This window comes from Zonotrichia albicollis, chromosome 11, assembly GCF_047830755.1.
Source record: "Zonotrichia albicollis isolate bZonAlb1 chromosome 11, bZonAlb1.hap1, whole genome shotgun sequence".
NCBI lineage: Eukaryota > Metazoa > Chordata > Aves > Passeriformes > Passerellidae > Zonotrichia > Zonotrichia albicollis.
In genome coordinates this window covers 19,718,603-19,739,738 of record NC_133829.1, presented here as the reverse complement: position 1 = coordinate 19,739,738, position 21,136 = coordinate 19,718,603, and the positions used below count along the sequence as shown (strand labels likewise).

At 45.7% G+C, this 21,136-nt stretch overlaps 1 protein-coding gene across 4 annotated transcripts in view; it reads right to left on the bottom strand.

Annotated features, from left to right (window-relative positions):
* RORA (RAR related orphan receptor A) overlaps positions 1-21,136 on the bottom strand; it is a 350,740-nt gene that overhangs the window by 11,033 nt on the left and 318,571 nt on the right. For 3 of the 4 annotated variants that reach the window (XM_074549730.1, XM_074549728.1, XM_074549731.1), the window contains 3 exons: positions 12,634-12,719; positions 4,757-4,898; positions 2,691-3,086 (listed from right to left, as the gene is read on the bottom strand). In XM_074549730.1, the coding sequence (XP_074405831.1) occupies positions 2,691-3,086; positions 4,757-4,898; positions 12,634-12,719 (624 nt within the window). The remainder of the gene's footprint in view (positions 1-2,690; positions 3,087-4,756; positions 4,899-12,633; positions 12,720-21,136) is intronic. The other variant, XM_074549732.1, reaches the window with a different exon arrangement.

Genomic DNA, 21,136 nt, shown 5'->3' with positions numbered 1-21,136 from the left:
GCGGGAACACCGGGCACGGCCGGGACACACCGGGCACGGCCGGGACACACCGGGCACGGACACCGCGGGGAACACCGGGCACGGCCGGGACACACCGGGCACGGACACCGCGGGGAACACCGGGCACGGCCGGGACACACCGGGCACGGCTGGGACACACCGGGCACGGATACCGCGGGGAACACCCAGCACCGGACACCGCGGGGGCACACCGGGCACCGGGCCCAGAAGGACACCACGGACTACAGGCACAGGAACTGTGTGAAGAAGAGGGCGATGGAGCCTCCAGCGAGGGCACAGAGCTGCCCAAGGCCGTGCTGAACAGGGCACATCAGGGACGGGCCAGAACGGCACTGGCAGGCAGGCAGAGCTGCCAGTGCCAACGCTTTCCAATGGGCAAATACAGTTACCACCTGTCTAGCGCTCACTCAGGCACGACTCTGGTTCCATGAGGCTGCCTGGGAGGGAAAAGCGTCTTTTTTTTTTCCTACTCTCACAAAATTTAAAAAATATCACGAAAATGCATCTATTATCTTAATCTTCAAGATTCTCTAACACACTAAAAAATCCCTAACATGAGGGGTTGTTTTCCTTCAGCTTTAGAGTACTCACCTAGTTTACTGCACGATTTAAAAGTTCCATACATTTTAATTTGAAATAGAATTATTTTCTGCTGCTACACTTGATTAAAAGATGCATAATGCAGATTTACATTTATTAATAAAACCTGGTTCCATAAATGTTTAGGAACATTTTCAAAAGCCTGAACAGAATTTAGATACCCAAGTTCCACTTTTATTTAACTTCCCCTTTCCTGCCCTGACCCTTCAGGTGGGCATGTTCTCCTGTTTTAGCACGTGACAAGCAGAGGCCTGGGGACTTGTCTCACAGAATTCTGCTTTGTTTGGCCACTGAAAATGCAGGCTCAAACCAAGCAGGAATGGTGGTCACTGCAACACGGAGGTATTCTGAGGGACTGCATTACTGGGTCTTCAGTGAAACTGGCTTTGTTTGGTAATGATCAAAGAGCTCCTCACAAACTGAACTGCCGGACCAATGGCTGTCAGTAGTTTGAGTAAGATATTGCCTGAAAAGCCTTTAACACACAGATGAAATAAAAGCAGATTATATGTGCTACCTGGGCAATCAGTAAGGTAGAACACAATGTAATTTATACTTTGTCACCATAGCTTTGATGTATTTCAGAGCAGTTTTGGTTTTTTTTTAACAAGTGTACAGTTAAACACTTGTTCTTGGGAGCAGCAGCTGACAGCACGATCCCCGTGCCCTTGCAGGATGCAGGAGGAGAAATATTCCCATGTTATTCACAAAGCTCTGCCTCACTCTGGGACTGCGTTTCAGCACACACCTAAATATTTTCATTGAACAGCCACACCTTTCTAAATTGAAACCTTCGTCTGGCAGACAAACATTCTTCAAACATTGTTCAGTAATGTTCATGCTGTGCAGGGTTTAAAGGAAGCACTGTGTAAATCAAGGTAAGCAGCAGGACAAACTTTGTCAGGCCAGTGGTCCAAACTCAACACTGGGTATACAAAGGAAAAACCCTCTATTTTTTTTTTTTTTGTGGGTTTAATGTTTTAATACCTTCCATGAGAGAATTAGCAGTTATTTCACTGAGACAAAGCTAGTGGTGTTGCCTTTGTCCTGACATTTTCTTCTCCTTTTTACCTATCTGAAATTATTTGAATTCATGCCAGACACAATATTTTGGCTGTCAGGACAAATTACATTGTTGCAGCATTCTGCAACATAAGGACATTAAAAAGCAAGCTTCTTGTGTCTTCCTCTCTGAAAAACTTCTCAAAAGAACATAAAATAAACCACACAAAATTTTAATGTGGAATACCTGATTTTTTGAACTATTTTTAGGTTTTCATAATAAAATAATTAGAAAAAATGTTGCTTCAGCAAGTTTTAAGAATCAATTTTAATGCCTGGCTGCTAACATAAGTAATGGAATCACGAAACCAGTTCTTTGATGTCCTGTTCCACTTTGTTTATAACACAGCACACTCTAACTCCAGTCTCAGCTGTTGACCAGTCATACTTGTGGAATTCAGCCTTAATGTAATCATTAAGGGAAAAGTTTAAAGTAAAATGTGCTAATTAATGTGGTTGTTATAAGTCTCTTGGAGAGATTATCAAAACTTGCTACATTCAAAAATGTCCTTCAGTACCTGGGGCTAGATTGTCTTCAATAAGTGACAAGAACTGCCCTCAGATTAGCCCAGTGCTTTTCTCAGGTGAAGAGAAGAAAATCAGCCTCATCACTTATTGTTAGGAGTAACAGTATTGAGGTAACGAAAAAGGAGATAAATTGTTATAAAAAAATAATCTGCAAATAAAGAAATGCCCTGTTTTCTCAACACTAAAAATTACCTTCTTCATGAGTATTCCCAGGGTTCTACAGCAAGGACTGAAAGCAAAAGCAACACTGGTAGCAGTGATTAACCCCAGCCCCCAGGGAGCTTCAGTCCAGAGCAGAAAGGAGTTCCCGTGTGCCCTGAGATCAATCAGGGTGTTTGCTGTGCACTTCACACAAGAATGCCCATCCATGCCCACAGCTCTACTGCAGCAGCATTCTCACTATCACTGGCTACACGTGCCACTTTCATCCAAAGGGTATTGTTAAAACAATTACAACGGAAGCTTTTCTCTCTCATTACCTAATTCTGCCATGGACACAGTTGGAGAGGTCTCCCCATTTGTAAAAGAACAATAAGGGAAGAAGCCCGATGCTGGTGTGTAGTCACATATTGGTTCTGGTTTGATTCCATTAATATCAAGACCCGACTGATCTGGAGAAGGCTGTATGTCTAAGTAGAAGCTGCTAACTGCAGAGTCTGCTTTGCTACCTTCAGGGGTATGCCCATCAATGTAATTACTGAGGTCGTCATGTAGCTCTGTTAAGCCATTGGTGGTGATATTGTATGTTGGTGTGAGCGGCTCTGCCTCCCCGGGCTGCTGCTGGTGATCGCGCTGCTGCTGCTGCATTCGGTGTTTCTGCACCTCGGCGTACAGGCTGTCCCGCTGCTTCTTGGACATTCGACCAAACTTTACAGCTGAAACACAGACACACAAGGGATTACACCTCCACACATCCACCACTGCCTTTTCATTGCCAGGCTTTCAATGTTACATGGAAGGATACAGCACGAACCCAAACCTGCAGGATGGACAGACCTAAGAACCACTTCTCAGTTACAGGTACACAGCTGCCTGCTCTTTAAAAGACTGTCTTGACATGCCACTGAAATGGACCATTAGAAGTCACTGGTTTAACTTAATTCATTAACTTTCCACTTCTGTGCTTGAAAGATTTTCTCTCGTATGTCCGTTGAGGTTGACAGATGCATCTCTTCAGCATTCAAACCCTACCTAGAAAAGCAGAAGCTAAACCAGAACACACTGGCTTGAGACAACTGTCCAGTTCCAACCAGCTGTACACTCATGCTGTGGAGTGACCCTAGAGTGTGGTGCCAACACGTGGGGGCTCTCTCAGCGTATCAACAGCAAGCTTTACTGAGATTGCGACTAAAGCTTGTGGGAAGAACCACCAAACCTGCCACCAAAGTGCCTCTGTGACAGGCAAAAACGCTTAGTAGATGAGTAATTGTTAAACCTCTGTGTGTGTGTGCACACAAGTGCATGCGTGTATTTCCACAGCATTACTACAACTTCGGGAAGTATTAGCTGTAAGCCAGCAGCAACTGGTTTGGGAATTTCCAGGGAATTCTCAAGGATGCAGCATGGGATTTCAAAGACCTGTATCTGCTGTCAAAGCTTCTTCCTTAGAAAGGCAACTACTGCCTTCAGCTTTTCTACAGGAAAGCAAACATGTAGGAAGAAGCACTCATTACATGATCAACTGTTTCAGGTTTTTAGTCTCATGGCCAATAAAAAAAAATAAAGGCAATGTAATTCAAGAAGTAAATGTAATCTGGGAACAATCTCCTTGATTAGGCCTCATGCACTTGGAGTAATGTGTATGTATTTGTAGAACATGCAGGGCTGCTGTCACTGTGGCAGGGGAAAAGACTGAGTCAGATCTTCAGATGGGTGAGTGGTGGCAGCTCCCTTCCATCTGTGGGGGAGGCGTGCAAGGCTCAGCTGCAAAGCCAGTTCTGACTGAATTACATAAGCAACTGTTTGGCAGAGGCGGGCTTTCATCACTACTCAAGCTGCAATTTTGAGCTTAATATTTAACAGCGCCGGAACGTCTTTTCTTCAGAATTCCATCTTTGTAAAAACACTGCATTATTGTTTTCTTTGTATTTTTTCCATTATTCATTATACACACATTTAACTTCAGTTGATACTGTGAAGCAGGTCTGATCTGGACCCTTGCACCAGGCAGCACTACTTGCAACTACAGGAGGTCACTTAAGTTGGAATGAGTATATAGAGAATATATCAATGAATATATGAATACATTAACATCAGAAAAACAAACTACATCTTCAAGAAATGACCAGAGACAAAGCTCTTAACTGAGAACTGTAATAGGTAAGTAAGAAAAAAGACAACTCCAAGAACTTTGTACATGCCCTGATTTGTATATATTCGAGTATACAGCAGCATCTAAAAACATATACCATACAACATAGAAAAATATGAGGCAACATCTGAAAGTCACTCGATGATCTCAACTATCAATGCACAATTAGCACAGATGCTGGTTTTGGCCCCCATGTCAGCCCAGTGCAGGCAGCCCCGAGGCAGCAGCGCTCACCATCGCGAGACATCCCCACAGCGAGGCATTTCTGTAGGCGGCAGTGCTGGCAGCGGTTCCGGCTGGTGCGGTCGATCAGACAGTTCTTCTGCCGAGGACACGAGTACGTGGCATTGCTCTGCTGACTCCTCCTGAAAAAGCCCTGCCGTGCCAGGGCAAAACACAAGGAGCTGTTAACTGATGGAGCCAATAAAGACTCTGAAGGATAGCAAGGATAGCATACTTCAAAGAAAAGAAGTTCAAGTGCTCTACAGTCAACTAAAGGAAGTTAAAACTAAAGGTTCTGTTGGGTTTTTTTTTTTTCTCTCCTGGAAATAAACAAAAACCAGTAACTAGCAAGAAGCAGTTCATTAAAAAAGCGTTGTAACATGTAAAGGAATTACACTTTTTATTCACTGATTTTACATATCCCATATTACATATGGCAGACTAGCTCTTTTCAAATGAGATAAAACTAATTATAGACCTTGATTTCCTATCTTTCCTGGGTTGTCACAGTTCTCCAAAATAGGGAGGATTCAACAGCTACCACCCTGTTCTGCTCTCTGCAGTGACAGTGGCAGGCTCTGATGTTCAGCCTTGCCAGTGTGTGTATGTGTTTAAAAATACACAGCACGATGCTGAACACTTTCTCCTGCAAAGGACAATTTATTAACATGCTTTTTTTAAAGATTCACAGAATCATTAAGGTGGAAAAAGACCTCTAAGATCATCAAGCCCAAACATCATCCCAGCACCACTAAACCTAAAGTGCCACATTCAAACACCTTTTGAACACTTCCAGGGATAGTGATTCCACCATTTCCATGGACAGTCTAATCCAATGCCTGCCCACCCTTTCACATCTCCAACCTTTCGGTGAAGATTTTTCTCCTGAACATCCAACTGAAGCTTGCCCTGCCACAACACGAGGCCATCTCCTTTTGTCCTGTTGCTGGCTCCATGGGAGAAGCCTGACCCCAACTGGCTCCATCTTCCCATCAGGGAGTTGTAGAAAGCAAGGTGGTCACACCTGAGCCTCCTCTTCACCAGATTAAATAACCTCAGCACCTTCAGCTGTTCCTTATCAGACTTAAACCCAGGAACAGACTTGTGCTGCAGACCCTTCCCCTGCCCTGCTGCCCCTCTCTGGACCCACTCCAGCCCCTCAATGTCACTTGTCACGGGGGGCCCAAAACCAGACACAGCACCTGAGGAGCCTCACCAGTGCCCAGGACAGAGGCATGGTCACTGCACCGGTGCTGCTGTCACCTATTGCTGCTGCTGTGAGAGTTAGTTTGATGCTGACAGCCCAAGTTTTGTTCAACTTGGTGCAGGATATAGATTCTTAAGGAGGGGAAAAGCTAAAACACGTTTTATGTATGATCTCTCTCCTGAGTAAGCCCAGCTCCAAAGGTTACGCACAGCTACAACTTTATTGTCCCCTCCGGAGAGGTGCACGTCATTCACCGCTCTGCAGCTGCTTGCTTTGAAGTCCATTTCATCCTTCTGCCACAGACTGCCCAAACACAAGCAGGTGTGTGTGTAATACCTACTTCACAAGGATTCTGCAAAGATGCAGTCATTCTAAAGAGGCATTTGAGAGCAAGTGAACACACTGTTTTAGTTTTACGTTGCCACATAATGGATTAATTAACAGTGCTGCAAAGAAAATAGCTCCTTGGAAAGGCTGGGCACCTTTTAATTAAAGCTGGACTTTTACCAATTTGTTATTTACTCAAAGGTTTCATGCTGGAGTCCCTCAGCACATGCACAGATACTTGGTGAAGCAAACAAAGGAAGGACATCTGTATGACAAGTCTCAAGTAGCTCCTATCAAAGTGGCTGCAGACAGAAACAGGGCAAACGACTGAGACAAAGCCCCTGCTCAGTCTTAGCAGGAAGGCACCAGTCTCTGTTGGTTACATTCCTTTTATTAAAGCTTTACTAGGGAACATAGAATATTAAAAAAAACCAAACTGAAGATGCTGTCTTTAATCCTGTTTTCCTGTACATAATTTGTTACCCTTTTTTTCTGGTCTTTGTTTCTATATGACAGAACTTTCAACCACTTTTTTCATGTTTGTCAACAGGTAATTGTCACTGAGACTGAAAGTATTGCACATATTGAGCTCCAATTGAATGCATTTCACCCTATAATAATAATTCAACCTGAAAAACCAAGGAAATGTCTACCATTCCAACATCACAACTGATCCCTCCAGAGAAACCAACTCTTGGTAAGTGCATGGATTCATTTCTAGTGCTGGGAGCACCATCAGTGGAGTCTGTCACTGCAGTGCAAGGACAAGTGTGCTCACCACTGAACTCCAAGTGCAATGCCATTCACCACAAAAACAGGATTGGGGATTGAGCTGACCAGTGACTGCTCAAGGTTGTGCATCAGTCCCTGAAAATTTCAGTTCTCCAAACACTCTTCCAGTTACACTGAATGACATGCTCACACATGAGCTGCATGAAACCCTCTGCCACCTCTGGGATTCTGCAAGTCAGCCTAAACAGCATGTGAAACCAACACGTCCCAATAACCTCAAGGATCCATATGTTTTCCTTTAGCTGAGATATATATATGTACACTGATTCTGAATTGCCACTTCGGCATATTTTATTAAGAATACCCTTGTCAAAATGAATATTATTTTTAGTATTATAATGGAGAAAATACTGGCCTTTTTCCATTTCCAGATTTTCCCTAGAGACACAGCTGCTCAATACATTTTAGTGTACAATATATCAGCTAAGTTACAGCTTGAAGCTAAATTTCCAGTAGAGCAGAAATGCCCGAACCCAGGCCTTTAAAAGCACTTGTACTTTACAAACCAGAGATACAGTAAATTGCTTTTAAAAACAAACCCAAGAAAACATCAGCACTAGGTAAAAGAAAGAAGAAACCTTGCCACAAACTTCAAAAGCTAATCTAAACTTGTGCAGAGCTCAGAAACACAGGTATCTGACGTGGGAGCGAATTGACAATGAAGGTCAAGTGAGGATTTTTGTTCTATGGTGCTGTCATTTACTTGTGAGTTATGTAAGCTTTTGGTGGTCCTTGGGCTTTCTCATCGCTGTAAGACACGTGGGGAAGCCCCTATTACAGGAGCCTTCTGTAAGTACCTACAGTTTCTTTCTCGGCTTTTTCTCTCCTTTATTACAGGAGAACACTCCATTCTGTTGTTCTAGTCCCTCTCCTTGCCAGAGGCACAGGGCTGGCTATAATTTTCCCACCAGGAAGGAGGAGGTGGATGCATCCTTGGTACACGTGTGTACGTTCAAGCCTTATGCAAGCCAGCCCAGGCCACATGCTCTTACTGCGTGCGTGTTTACAAGCACCACTCTGTGACCGACTGGGGCCGCAGAGGCACCGCCCGAGCAGCACAGACACAACAGAGCTGCTGCTGCTGCGCTGGGCCACGGCACCGGGCCGTGCCTCAGCCCCTCCTGACGGCAGCACTGATCCAGCCCCAGCACTGAGCTCTGCTCACTCCCTGCTCCTCCTGCAGATGGATCCACCTGGAGCCAGAAGAGCAGGGCAGTACCAAGCCACAGCTCGGTCCCTGCGTTTCAGACTCCTGTTCACACCAACACAGTCTATGGGTGTTCGTTTGCTCCCACAAAATCAGGTTTGGGGAAAAAAAGAGCACAGGAACTTCTCATCTGTAAGTCAGTTGGAATAACAACTTGTTAAAAAAGGACTTTGAAATGTAAATAGCAGTTCTTGCACAGTCTGTCACTGGTGTCAGTGCTCCTGTGCAGCTCAGCAGTGCAGCCGCGGGCTCTGAGCCGGCCCCGAGCCCCCTGTGCCCCCCGGTGTCCCCAATGGCACCGCAACGGCTGCAACACTGAGCTCATGTTTGGTCTTTTGACAAATTTTCATTTAATGAATTGATTCCTACAGTTCATTAACATACCCACTTCCACTTCTGTATACACATATGTCTTAATTAGCTGCTCATTGGCTGTTTAATTACAAGAAAACAGCTGACAGCTGCCTTGCTGCATCCTAATGGCAGACGTTTTGGAATGACTGTATGTGAGCCTGTGACAACAAAGGCTTATTCATAATCCCATGATTTATGGCTAATACTTAAAGACTTCCACGTATCATTAAGTTTTGCAATATTCTGAGCAATTAACAATTAGTTGGAGGGGGGAGTAATTATTTTGCTGTTTTCTAAAGCAAACCAACACAAATTTTCTTCAAAGAAACATCAGAAAAATACACTGTAATACAAAAGACAGACAAACATTCAAATTGGATTTTTAACCCTTTTATGACCACCAGCACGTATTTTAGTTGTTAAGGTAGGAGAATGCTCTGACAATATTGTTTAATAAACTGTGTTAATAAAGACAAAGTCATAGTGTCACTGAAAACAGAGCAAAACCATTCAGCTTTACATCAGTAATAAAGACAGGAGTGAGCTTGTGTTTGTCAACAAATGAAAGCAAGATGGGCAGGGACAGCACACCACAACGAGATCATCTGAGGTCTTGAAAGACACAAGAGACAAAAGCCAGTACTGATAAACCTTCTGATAAGCACGTGCAATGCCCAGAAATGCCCTGCATGAGGGGTTTTGTTAGAGCAGCTACATGCAGTCGGGTAAAGAGAGGGATTGCTACTGCACTGGTGGGTCAGCTGGGCATGGACTATTGACAGCAAAACCCAGTAACTGCATCTGCAAATTAAATTCTATAGTTCATTGGATGACCATGAGGAACTGAATTCAACTCCCAGCTAGGAGAAAAGAACATGGATGTGTACAAACCAGTTTCCTTTCCCTTCCTACAGCATAAAAGGTGTTAATGGGTTCCCACAACTAATGGTTGAGTGAAGTGCTCCATACAGATACCATTTTTTTCAGCAGCGCTCCTGCAACTACCCTCTCTTAAAAAATTTATTTTATTTGTAATAAGCCACAGAAGACTTCCAAGATAAAGTGTAAAATACAGCCTGGCTAAAACCTCAAATTTTCAGTTAAGGGGGACATGATGAAGGGGTGTTAAATTTTCCTTTTTTAAAGGCAGATTCAAATTGAGCTGAATAGGCTGAGGGGTTGGCAGCACTCAATGCCTTTGCAAAACACTGCCACCAACTTCCTAAGAACAGCCAGCAACATCACAGCAAGGTAGGAAATGAATGTTCCCAAGAAACACTAATGGGGTTTACTACAAATCTTCAAGTCTAGTTCTGTGAAATGCAGTGTAACAACTCAACCTGGTCAGAACACTTTCAAGTCTGTGAAATGCAAGGGCTGCAAAGCAGCAGAAGAGCAACAGGACCAGCAAAAGTCAATCCAACAAGAGCTGGTCAGTGATTTCATCCCTGATACAGACTAGGTTTTGAATAAACTGTATTTCTGCTGTTTATCAGTATTTCCAGAGTAACATTTAAGTTAACATGAGGATTAAGTAACATTAAAGTTCACACCAAACTGGAATGAAACCAGTCCAAGCTGAAACACCCCGCTCTGCTGTGGCTGTTGCTGCCTGTAGATCATTCCTGACAGGCCTGGCTTGAGGGCAGCAGCACAGCTGCTCCCTCCTGACAGCCACAGCCCTGCTCCTGCCATCTGCACGTGGGTGGCTCTGTGGCACTGTGCAGAACCTCCCTGACTGCTCTGGGACTGGGCATGGGCTGCAGCAGCCAAGGCACAGCACTGGCAATGAGCTCTTTGCAGCCAGGGACTTTTTACAGAGGAAGCTTTAGCACAACATGAAGAGCAACATAAGCATGCTCAAACCTGCAGCAGTCACAGCCACAGAAAAGCTGGGAAAAGAAAGCCATACCAATCCACACCTGGCTGCTTTGGCAGGAGCCAAGCTATGCCAACCTCTTCACCAGCCAAAATAGTTCTGTTGGGTGAGACTTTGTTGACAGTAGTGTGGAAGAGTGTAGCACAAGAATCCAGAGAATCCAGAATCCACAGCAGGTCATTTTATGCTGCCTAGGCCATGCTCATGTAAACTCCTCCTGTGACTTGTGCCCAGCAGCAGTACCCCGGTCTGCCAGCCTGGGCTCTGGCATTAAAGAGGACTGAGCTTCTCAAAGGAAGGTAACTTGGTTAACCAACTATTAATTGGCTTTAAAATTCTGTCTGAAATTGTATGGCTACAAAACTTCACTGTGCTCCTTTAAGAGAAGGAGAAAATGCCAAAATCATTCACTGGGCTACTCTTAATTCTCACCTTCTGCCTTCAAGGTTCAGAGGGGTTTCAGTGTGCTGAGCACCCCTGCCTGCTTGCCCTCCCTTCTGCCCTTCTCACCAGCTGACCCTTCTGGTGGAATCCTCAGAAGAGAGCTTTGCACAGAGCTCCAACAGAACTTGATTTACAGAGCACTTGGAGGAAAATTCTTTGTTCTAGAACACATTACAGTGCACACACATTCTCACTCAGTGCATGAAGATGAAGGAATGCAAACACAGCTGGCAGCTTCCCTGTCCTGGGCTCTGCTCTGCAAGGAGCCCCATGTGGGGAGGCCCAGCCGAGCACCAGCACCTGGTTAACCCTGCTGTGTCTGCACTCAGGCTTGGGTGCCACGGATCTCTCTCCCAGCTGCTCTGCTCCCAGACCATCTAAAGAACAAAGAGCTCTCGGACCCTGAACACAACTTGATCCTTGAGCAGAATTCTCACAACCAATGTCTGCACTTCCCACAGCTGAAATCTCACAAAGACTGCTTAACAACATAAACCTGGAAAAAGCCATCACTTTGTTATCAATGCATTTTTAGTACATTTCTTGTATTTTCCACAGTAACAGCAGTCAGAAAGGGCAGAAGGTGCTGTTTTCCCATATCATTCCAAGATTCTTAATTTAGGTTTTTTTCCCTTCATTGTTACTAATACTTCCATAAGACTGAGAGGATGTGTTAATGAAAACACAAAGATCTTCCTGGGAAAAACACAAAAGAGAACTTCATAATGTGAATGCAAGGAAGTTACTTTTTGAAGATGGATTGTGGTATCAAGCAGATCAGGAGAGTAGACTAAAAACTATTATCATCATCAATTCTTCACACCTCACATATAGATTAAGAGGAGAAAACCTATCAGCATGGGATTGCAACATTCATCCATGAAGAGAAGAACAAGCCAGAGCACGCTGTGCACACTGTGTCACCCCATGCCAGCGCTGTAATTCTGCACTAGGGATCAAAAGGAGTGATCAGCTTCACTCCTGCCTGCTGTTGGCACTGTCCAGTTTAATTCCTGCTTGTAACAGACACACTGAACAAACCAGAAATGCTTCTAGTGCAATCCTTGATTCACCAAAGGTACAACTCCAGGAAAAACTTCAAAGCCTAAACCTTGCACAGCAGTGACTGCTCTGCAAGGAACAGGCAGCGGTCTCAGCAAGACCTGAGCATGCTGAGCACCAGGAGCACGTGCTGCTGTGAAACATCTCCCCTGCCACACACAAGGGATCTGTACCTGCAGCAGAGGGCAAAAGAAAACAGAGGGGAGAGCTCTCGCCTATTTCAGCAGAGCTTCATCGCAATTTACAGAGCAAAACCACACGGGGAGATTCAAAAAAGCCAGACTTGTCCTCCCTCAGCTGAAAGCACTGAATGCTCTTGGTGCTGTGCTTGAGCAGATCATGTCTGTACCTCTTCTGTTTATGCAGAGAGAGACAATGCACAGCACACCCAGCACAATTGTGTGATTTGGAGGACTGTCCTAAAATCTGCAGCAGTGTAATTGTGTGTGTGTCATGGAAACATCCTATTTAAGGTCCAAATAAAACCAGTACTTCAGAATCCCCAACTATTTTACATTCAACTTAGGAGCAATGCTTGCTCTTTAAAAAAAGAAGGAAAATTATCACTATCAAAAGGCTAAATGCTTATTTTCAGACTTAATATTTTAGAAGCTTACCTTGCAGCCTTCACATGTAATGACACCATAATGGATTCCTGATGATTTGTCTCCACAGATCTTGCATGGAATAATTTCAATTTGAGCTGCAACAGAAGCACGCAACCAGTTAATTACATTTTCTTTTAAACACCTTATAAAAGCATTCCCTGATCAGCATTTGTACAGTGAAAACTAATAACCTGCTAAACATTATACTGCATTAACTATTCATTGCTGAACTGCAAGGATCCCCTAGAGCTTTGGACTAAATTATGGCTGCTCGTTATATAATAGCTTTTGGGTTATTAAAATGGGTCATTTGAGAAGGTGTTTAAGAACCCACAAGAAGGCTGGAATCAGCATTTCAAAGCCAAAAAGAATAGGAGAGTTCACATTTTGGCCAAAGAGCTAAGATGACACCAGAAAGGTTTCTTCCAAGTGTATTCCTACAAGACCGTAGCAGGTAATGTTAATGCTTGTCCTGCCTGGAAGCAAATGCACCCCGTCCACCACAGCCACCAACACCCACCCAGCCCACACGAGGGGCCAGCGCTGAAGAGAAGTTACAAGGTGAGAGCAACCCCGTTTTGCATGTCCAAAACTTCCCTATCTGAATGGAAAGGGAATTGGTTCCTGTTTGTGTGTTATCTACCACAGAACAAACAAGGCAGGAAAACACAGCAGCACTCAGTTTACTGAAACCAGAGGAGCTGGCATAGTCTGGAAAATGCCATTCATTTACAAGGCATGAAAGCCCTGATAAATGCAGTTTCATACATATAAACCTGAACAGGCACTGAACTCAGTTTGGTGTGTGAGCAGCTCTAAATGCAGCACCTTCCCATGAGAATGCACAGGCCCAAGGAGGGACTCGTGCCTGCTCAGGGCCACCCCTCTGTACTGCCAGGAGCACATGGCTGCAGCTGTTCTGCAGCTCTGGGCAGGCCCAAAGGGCACGGGCAGCGCTGCAGTGACCAACAGCAGCAGGGCACACTCACACCGTGTGCTCGGGGTGCCCACAGACACCAGCACACACGGCTGGGTGGCTGAAATCCCAGGAGAGCCCTGCTCTGCACACCGTGTCAGGATGAAGCTGCACCAGTGCTCCGGACAGCGCCCAGCTGCAACAGTGCAAGGGCAGCTCTGGCTGTGTCTGTAACTGTGACACACTAACCAGTGCTGTTCGCCTCCTTGAGGAGCCCAAACCCGGTCACAAGCTGCCTGACTGCTTAACAGAGCTCCTCTTTCATCCAATTTACAGCTCTCCAGTCTGTGACAACACACGAAATCACATCTAATGCTGCTGTCTTACAATGCATTGGCTTGATTTCAGTTCTACTCTGCTCTCAAAAGGTCACGTCCAAGCTAAAAACATTGCATTGCAATCCGTAACTGGATGCTTATTATTAATCAAGAGTCATCTTGATTAATAACAGCAGTGCTGCTGTGTGCTCCATTCCACTGCAGCACGGCACAGCTCAGGATCTGGCCCAAAGCATTATAAAAAGATCATTATAAAGCAGAAGCCTAGAGGATTTGCAGCACAGCACCGACAGTGTGAAAATATCCCCCCAAAATATTCTCCAGGTGACACCAAATACAACAAGGGGGCAGCTGAGCAGCCCCAACGGGAGCTGTCCCCACTCTGCTGGGCTTTGGCCGGGCGGGTCTGTACCAGCAGCTCCCCAGGCAGCCCCACAGCAGGACACCACCGGTACCTGCTTCCATCACAAGCACCTTGGCATCCCTGACCTTCAACCCCACCATCCCTGCAGCAATAAAACAACGGGCTGAAATGAAGAGGTCTGTTTAGGACACTTAAGGAAGGAAATGCCTCTTCCCCAAAAATGGTTTTAATTTCACTTTGCTTTCAGCTAACACATTAAACACAATGGAGCAGGAAGTGAACTAATAAAAGGGAAAAAACAACGCGTGTGCTGTTTCATTAATGGGCTACATTAATTATTACTGGAGCCTCCTGTGTTTATGAGCTTGTGGCAGAAAGGCTGGCACAACCCCTTCCCTTCACATCAACAAACTGGAGAACAGACTGGAACTCACAGAAACTCAGAATTTGTACCATGTGCAGTTCAAATTCAGAGAGCAATCCTGTGGGCAAATTCCAGAATAGCTCTCCCAAATCCCAGTTGTGCCTTTCCAACACATGATTCCTTTTCTCCTGTGCTGCAGTGAATCAGCAGTCTGCTGCAGCTCCTTGGACAGGGTAGTGACAAGGCTTATCTCCACAGCTACATGGCAACGTATTTTTTACATTTCACTTTTATATCCATAATTACTGCCTTATTTTGAATAGGTATGATATAATTGGATCTAGTTTATCTACAATCTCCAGCATGTTAGTTAAATCACCCATGAAGCCTGTCTATGCAATCCCTATTTCTTAAGCAACAGGACATTTGCAGAGCGTTTCTGAAGGAATGTAACATGCCTTCAAAGCGATGGCCTAAAGCTAGGTTAGTAATAGTCTAAAAGGTGCCATAATTAGTCCCAAATGCATTTTCCAGGGTGCTTTACTGGTAAAAGAGAATCTCCACAGATTCACAGGCTCCAGCTGTGCCAGCATTTGCCCAACATCATTTTTATGAGCTCTGGCACCAAATCAGGTATAGTTTTAGAATTCCTGATTTCCTCAAATTTACATCTTCAAGGTACTTACTTTCAATTAGGCACACGGCATTTAAAACTGCAGCTCAGTGCTGCACTCAGGGATGCAGGACACCGGGCCAATCTCAGAGGCACAGATCGCTGGGGACTGCCCAGCCAATTGCGGCACAAATGGATGCACTGCGAGATCAGATCAATTACTGCTCCACGTGGTGCCTGTGCAAATCAACTCATTGAAATGGAACCCCTGTCGCAGGTTCATACACTTCCCATGCAGCATGAAAGGACTTCAGATACTTTAAACTTACTAAATGCAAATTGCCTGTGCCAAGATTATGCATTTTTTCTTACAAGGGTGAAAATATTTTCCCCACTTTTAACTTTGACATGCAAATATGTACTTGCTAAAACCTTGTTCTTATGCAAACAAGGCAGGTGGGAAATATTTTTACATGTCAAGAATATGTTCCGACTTGGTTTCTCACATTCCCAGAGTTACTTAAAGCTTCCTACTGTGCTCAAATTAATTGTACCTGTTCTCTGCTTACATTTATTTATATGGTATATTTTTCAAGATTACATAAAATACTCTAATTCATGCTTTAGACTAGAATTAGCCTAAATTACAGTTTACAATTTCTGTCTCCTGGGGTGGTGCTCAGGCTGATTCAGGCTGGTTCATGCATGAGCAAATTATTTCTTAAATATGAACTGCAGAAAAAAATAAACTCTTGTGGTTGCTTAGGAACTGCCACAGATACCCAGGTGACAGATGTAGTTTGTACTCCCAGATTAAAGGCCTAAGACTCTTTCACACCCCGAAATAACAGTGCTCCACAATCCTACCAAGGCTGTCCTGTGCCAAAGGCAGCAAAGAGGAGGAATAAAAGCCCAAACAAACCACCAAGAGCAACAACTGCAAGCTGGAGCACGAGACCCACCACCAAACCAGATGCTCTGACAGGGCTCCTGAGAGAAAGCAGGGACCTTGCAAGGGCTGGAGGCAGCAATCCCTACAAACTGATGTCAAACAAGCTCACTCCACAGCACAGGAGATGCTCCTCTGGCACCCACAGCACCCTGCTCATGTGCCTTCCCCTGGAGCTGTTCCTGTCTCCAGGCTGCCTGCAATGTCAGATGAGCCTCCAGAAATGGAGCGTGGACCCTGATGCGCTCAGAATCAGACTGAACAGGAACCTGAGCCCAAGGATTACAGGCAGAAAAACACCCACTGTGTTTCCCTCTGAACATTTATTCTTCCTCCCTCCACTCTGTCTTCAGACAGCAACTGTGTGAGGCAGCTCTGCTGCGCTCAAATAACGCCACTGCCTGCACCCAATTGCTGGGAACATTCCAGCGGGACTCCGACACCTCCTGCTGCAGCAGCAGATGTGCCTCATTCCCTCCTGCTCCGGGGACTGTGCCCCCAAACCTGCAACAGCTCCACTGCGTGTGCCCGCCTGTTCCGAGTTCCCTCCCCCAAGCAAATCCCCCAGACAGCCTCTCCCATTTTATTAATTCCCACATCACGAAATGTTGCTTTATTCCTTGTCCAGTTTTTTCAGTAGAGAAGCAAGAAAATCTAATTCTGTATCTGTAAGGGAATGCACTGTACAACCATCATAATCTTTGACTTCTCTCTTCCTAACTCACTGGGGCAGACAGATCAGGGCAGGAGCCTGCACAGCCAAGCAAAGCACAGCTCACCTTTCTCCCCAGCTCTGTCACTTAAACAGAAACACACAGAGCCCCAGTGTGTTACCAGCTCACTTTGAAGAACACCGAGAAAAAAAACTGTTTTCCAAAGACAGAAGTTTTTTCCTCCCCATTAACATGTATGAATAAAATGCTTGTTTCTAGTTAATTAATTGTCTTGAGGGAGAGAAGGACTTTTCCTTCCCTCCTTCTGCTTTCACACTTATTTTAAAATTGTACATGCACACAGTTAATAATTTTCCCCAATTCTCAACAGGTAGGAAACCTCAGATTTGGTATCCTGGGAAGAGCTCTTCAGTGAATGCAAAAATTGGTCCCATGTCTGCCTTTTAGGGGAGATCCATCCAGCTGACCTGAGTGATCTAGAAAGTTGGGTAATTAATGAAGTTAATTGTCTTGGCTGCTCTAGAGTGAAGGCAGGAAGAGAGGAAAGGAAGGGAGGAAGCAAGAAGGAAAAAGGGCATATGATTCATCTCATTCATCACAGACACCACGAACCCTTGAGTGGAGAAGCCTCCTCTTCACTCAACAGTGAAGGAATTTAATGATATTTTAATTACAAGCCTAACTTTTAGAAGGTGAAAGTCAGGTAAATCCCACTATGTCTTACTATATCTGAATTTAAAAATCAGCATTTTCTGGCAAGGAAACCTGTGCAGAAGGTGCTCCCTCCTGCCGGGGCACGTGGAGTCGCAGCTGCCTGGCACCAGCGAGACACGAGCACGTCTGAGGAGCTCTGGCCACAGCTGCCAGGGCAGGAGCTGCAGGGACTGCAGGGATTGCAGGAGCTGCAGGGATTGCAGGAACTGCAGGGATACCCTGCTGCCCCCAGACGCTGCTGGCTGTGCCTCTGTGGGCACGGTGGGCGCTCCTCACATGCCCGGCTCCCCAGCAAAGCACCCGCGGCTGCCCAGGGCTGCAGAGAGCAGGCAGGGCTGGCACTGCTGGGGCTCAGGGCCCTGCCCAGGAGCCTTCCCTGCACGGGGCTCCCCCGTGCCCAGCCCCTGGGTGCAGCTAATGCACAGGGGCTCTGCATGCACACGAGGCACACACAAACTGGGCCAAGCTGCTTCTGGAGGGATGCACTCTGTGCCAGACATCCCTGCTAGTGCTGTTTGTAAGTATATTGATTAAATTAGGAGGCATACATATTCAGTGACATATTCATCCATATTCATTGCCTCAAACAAGGGTACTGCATGTAATGTGGTATTTAAAGCAACATGATATCTGATCACAAACTGAATTAACACGGAATGATTTTACTATATAATATTCTAATCTTCCTGCATTTTCAGCTTCATTACCTAAATAATTTGCTCTGTCATGTACCCTAAGTAATTTGAGCTGGCTGCAATTACTCGCCTCCCAACACCTGCAGCTTGCACAGGCTGCAGTTGCACGGAAGCGAGCACTGGTGGCAGCACAGCCCTGCCCACCCAGCCCTGCCCTCCGCGGAGTGACCCCCGGTCCCCTCACACAGCCCGGGCACCGGAACCCCCCGGCTGCTGCTGGGGAGACACCCGAGGCCACTGCAGAACACGAGAAGTGTCTGACAGAGCTTGCCCACCCCCGTGTGAAGGTGTGCTTATTCCATGCACCAGCCCCACCACAAAGACACTCTGAGCAGCCCCCACTGGAGACTGCACTGACAGACCTGGCAACAAACAGCTCCAAAGAACTAACAGAACATCTCATGGCTGCGTTTTTCTGGGGTCCAGGAAGGCTGAAATTCCAGCAGAAGCCTTCCCAGCACGTAGGATATTCTTTGCATCTTCCTCTGTGTTTCAGGTTCTCCTCCCTACAGCTGAGCCTGGCTGCACACTGTCCCTCAGGGGGTATCAGATGGGGAACTTCTCAGATTTTCAATTTTCACATCTTTGGAACTGCTGATGCTCTCAAGCTTGGCTGAAATGTTTTGGAAATGGGGAGGACTGGGGTGATGGGCAGAAAACCAGACAAACACAAACAACCTTTCCAAGCCTTGTTTCCTTAGGAAATCACACTGGTAATAAAATAAATACTGAGGTTATACTGGTACAAATCCTTTGAAGCGTGTGGGTGTGCTGGGTGGAGTAGAAACGAACATGGCCACCAAAGTATTAATTAAAAGTAAGGTATGAGCAACACCTCAAACACACAAGGCAGAAAGGCTGCAATGCTGGGACGAGCTGTGGGCCTGGCACATCTGGATCCTCAGCAGGTCACTGACACTGCTCAGCATTGCCAAATGCTGCAAACATCCCTGCTGAGGGAGATACAGGATAAATGGCATGGCACCACCTGAGCTCTTCTGGGGCCTGGAACACTGACTTTGAGGAATCAGGGTAAATTCCTTCAACATCTGTTTGATTTGGGCACATGGAAGGGAACAGTGCAGTAAGAGCTCATATTCCCATGCCAGGATCACTGATGTTTAGGGTTGTTTTCCTTTAAGCCACACAAAATTTTACTGACATATATTTTAATTTAAAGAACTAGAGCTTTGCTATTACATGAAGCACCGGCTTCAACAAAGACACCTGAATGTACAATGAAAGAAGGTAAGATGGAAATAAGTTTGGGTTTCCTAAAAGGCAAAACTGTTTCAGTGAAGTTGTTATGGTGAGATCTCTATTTTTAACATTATATTCAAATAGAAAATCACTGTAAACCTTTAATATCATAAAATCACTATAATATTCTAATCTCCTGTAAAGAAAAGCCAAAACAACATGCCAACACAAACAATGCAGGACTTCTACAAGTGTTGAGGAACACAAGCTAAAAAGTGACCTAGTGTACTCAGAGAGATGATGCTTGCTCCTGCTCATTCATGTATGCAACAGTTCATAATTCTAACGTCCTTCTGTGTAACACTCATATCTCTCCACTGTCTTTATCCACCCAAAACCATTCTCACTCTCCTGACTGAGCCATGAATGCAGCTGAAAGGGAGATGATTGGACTGTCCCTGTTGGAGCAATGACAGCTGGAGACAGCTGCAGCTGGGGACTCTGGGCACGTTATGGACACACCACAAAGGGCAACACCAAGGCTGGGCCCGGCCACAGAGCCAGGCCTGGCCCCTGCACAGGGTTCTGCTGTCCAGGAGCCAGAGGAGCAGCTCTTGGGCCAGGCACTCCCTTGGGACAGCCGGGACACAGCACCAGCATCTTCCCACTGCTGAAACCTACGGAGTGCCCCGGCTCCAGCCCTGTCACTGCCCCCAGGGGCTCACACAGCCATCATGAAGATGGCAGAAATGTGCACCAAGGGATGAACAACTGCTACAGCTTCTTCTGGGGATCCCCTTCTGGTCCCTCACCAGGCACAACAGACACACACAGTAACAACACACAGCAACCAAACGTTGAAGATTGATGATTTCCACACCGTCAGAACAGACTTCCAAATTTCATAAAACACCAGTTTGTTTCTGCCCCGTTTTGGCTTCTCATTTTCTTGGTGGCTCAGGTGCTTATGAATAAACATTTAATAATTTCATTTGCCTCTTCTTCTCTGGTTGAAAATTGCCAGGAGTTACACTGGCTACAATGAACAGAGCTTGGGGCATAATTAATTTCACCAGGCTAAATGGAATTCTTGTTACATAAAGCAATTCAGAACAAGTTTTTGATAAGAAAACACAGTGACACTGAAATCATGTGATTCTCTAATGAAATACAACATAGTTTTAGTCATGGCTCTGAACTGCATGTCGAGAAACAGGTGCTACAGTGACCATAACCTCCCTAGTGCTGCTGTGCTGTGAGCATGGGATGCTAGCTGGTGTTTCATTTCCTCTACCTAAGCAAGCAGCACAATCATCCTTTATCTCTGCCTCAGATGCCTGGTACCTGCTGCCAGATCTGGGGTTCTGCTCTTGTGCTGCCAGGCACGGTGAGCAGAGCTCCAGCCCCACCAACCTGCAGCGCTCTGCACTGCTGAGAGGGGAGCTGCCACAGAGCTGGGCAGGAGTGTCCCGTCCCGGCTGTTTTGATGGCCTAGAAAGGCTCAGGATAGTCTTGGGGGCAGCCCGCCCTCCAAAGGACAAAAGGAGTCTTCAGGTTTTTTCGGTCTTCAGTGTTTATTAATTTTTTATCTACAATATCTTCTCTCAGCCCGACAGAGGTCTGCACAGCACGTCAGCCATGAGCACACTGCATGCCCTTGGGGCGGTCAGTTATCTTTATACGCA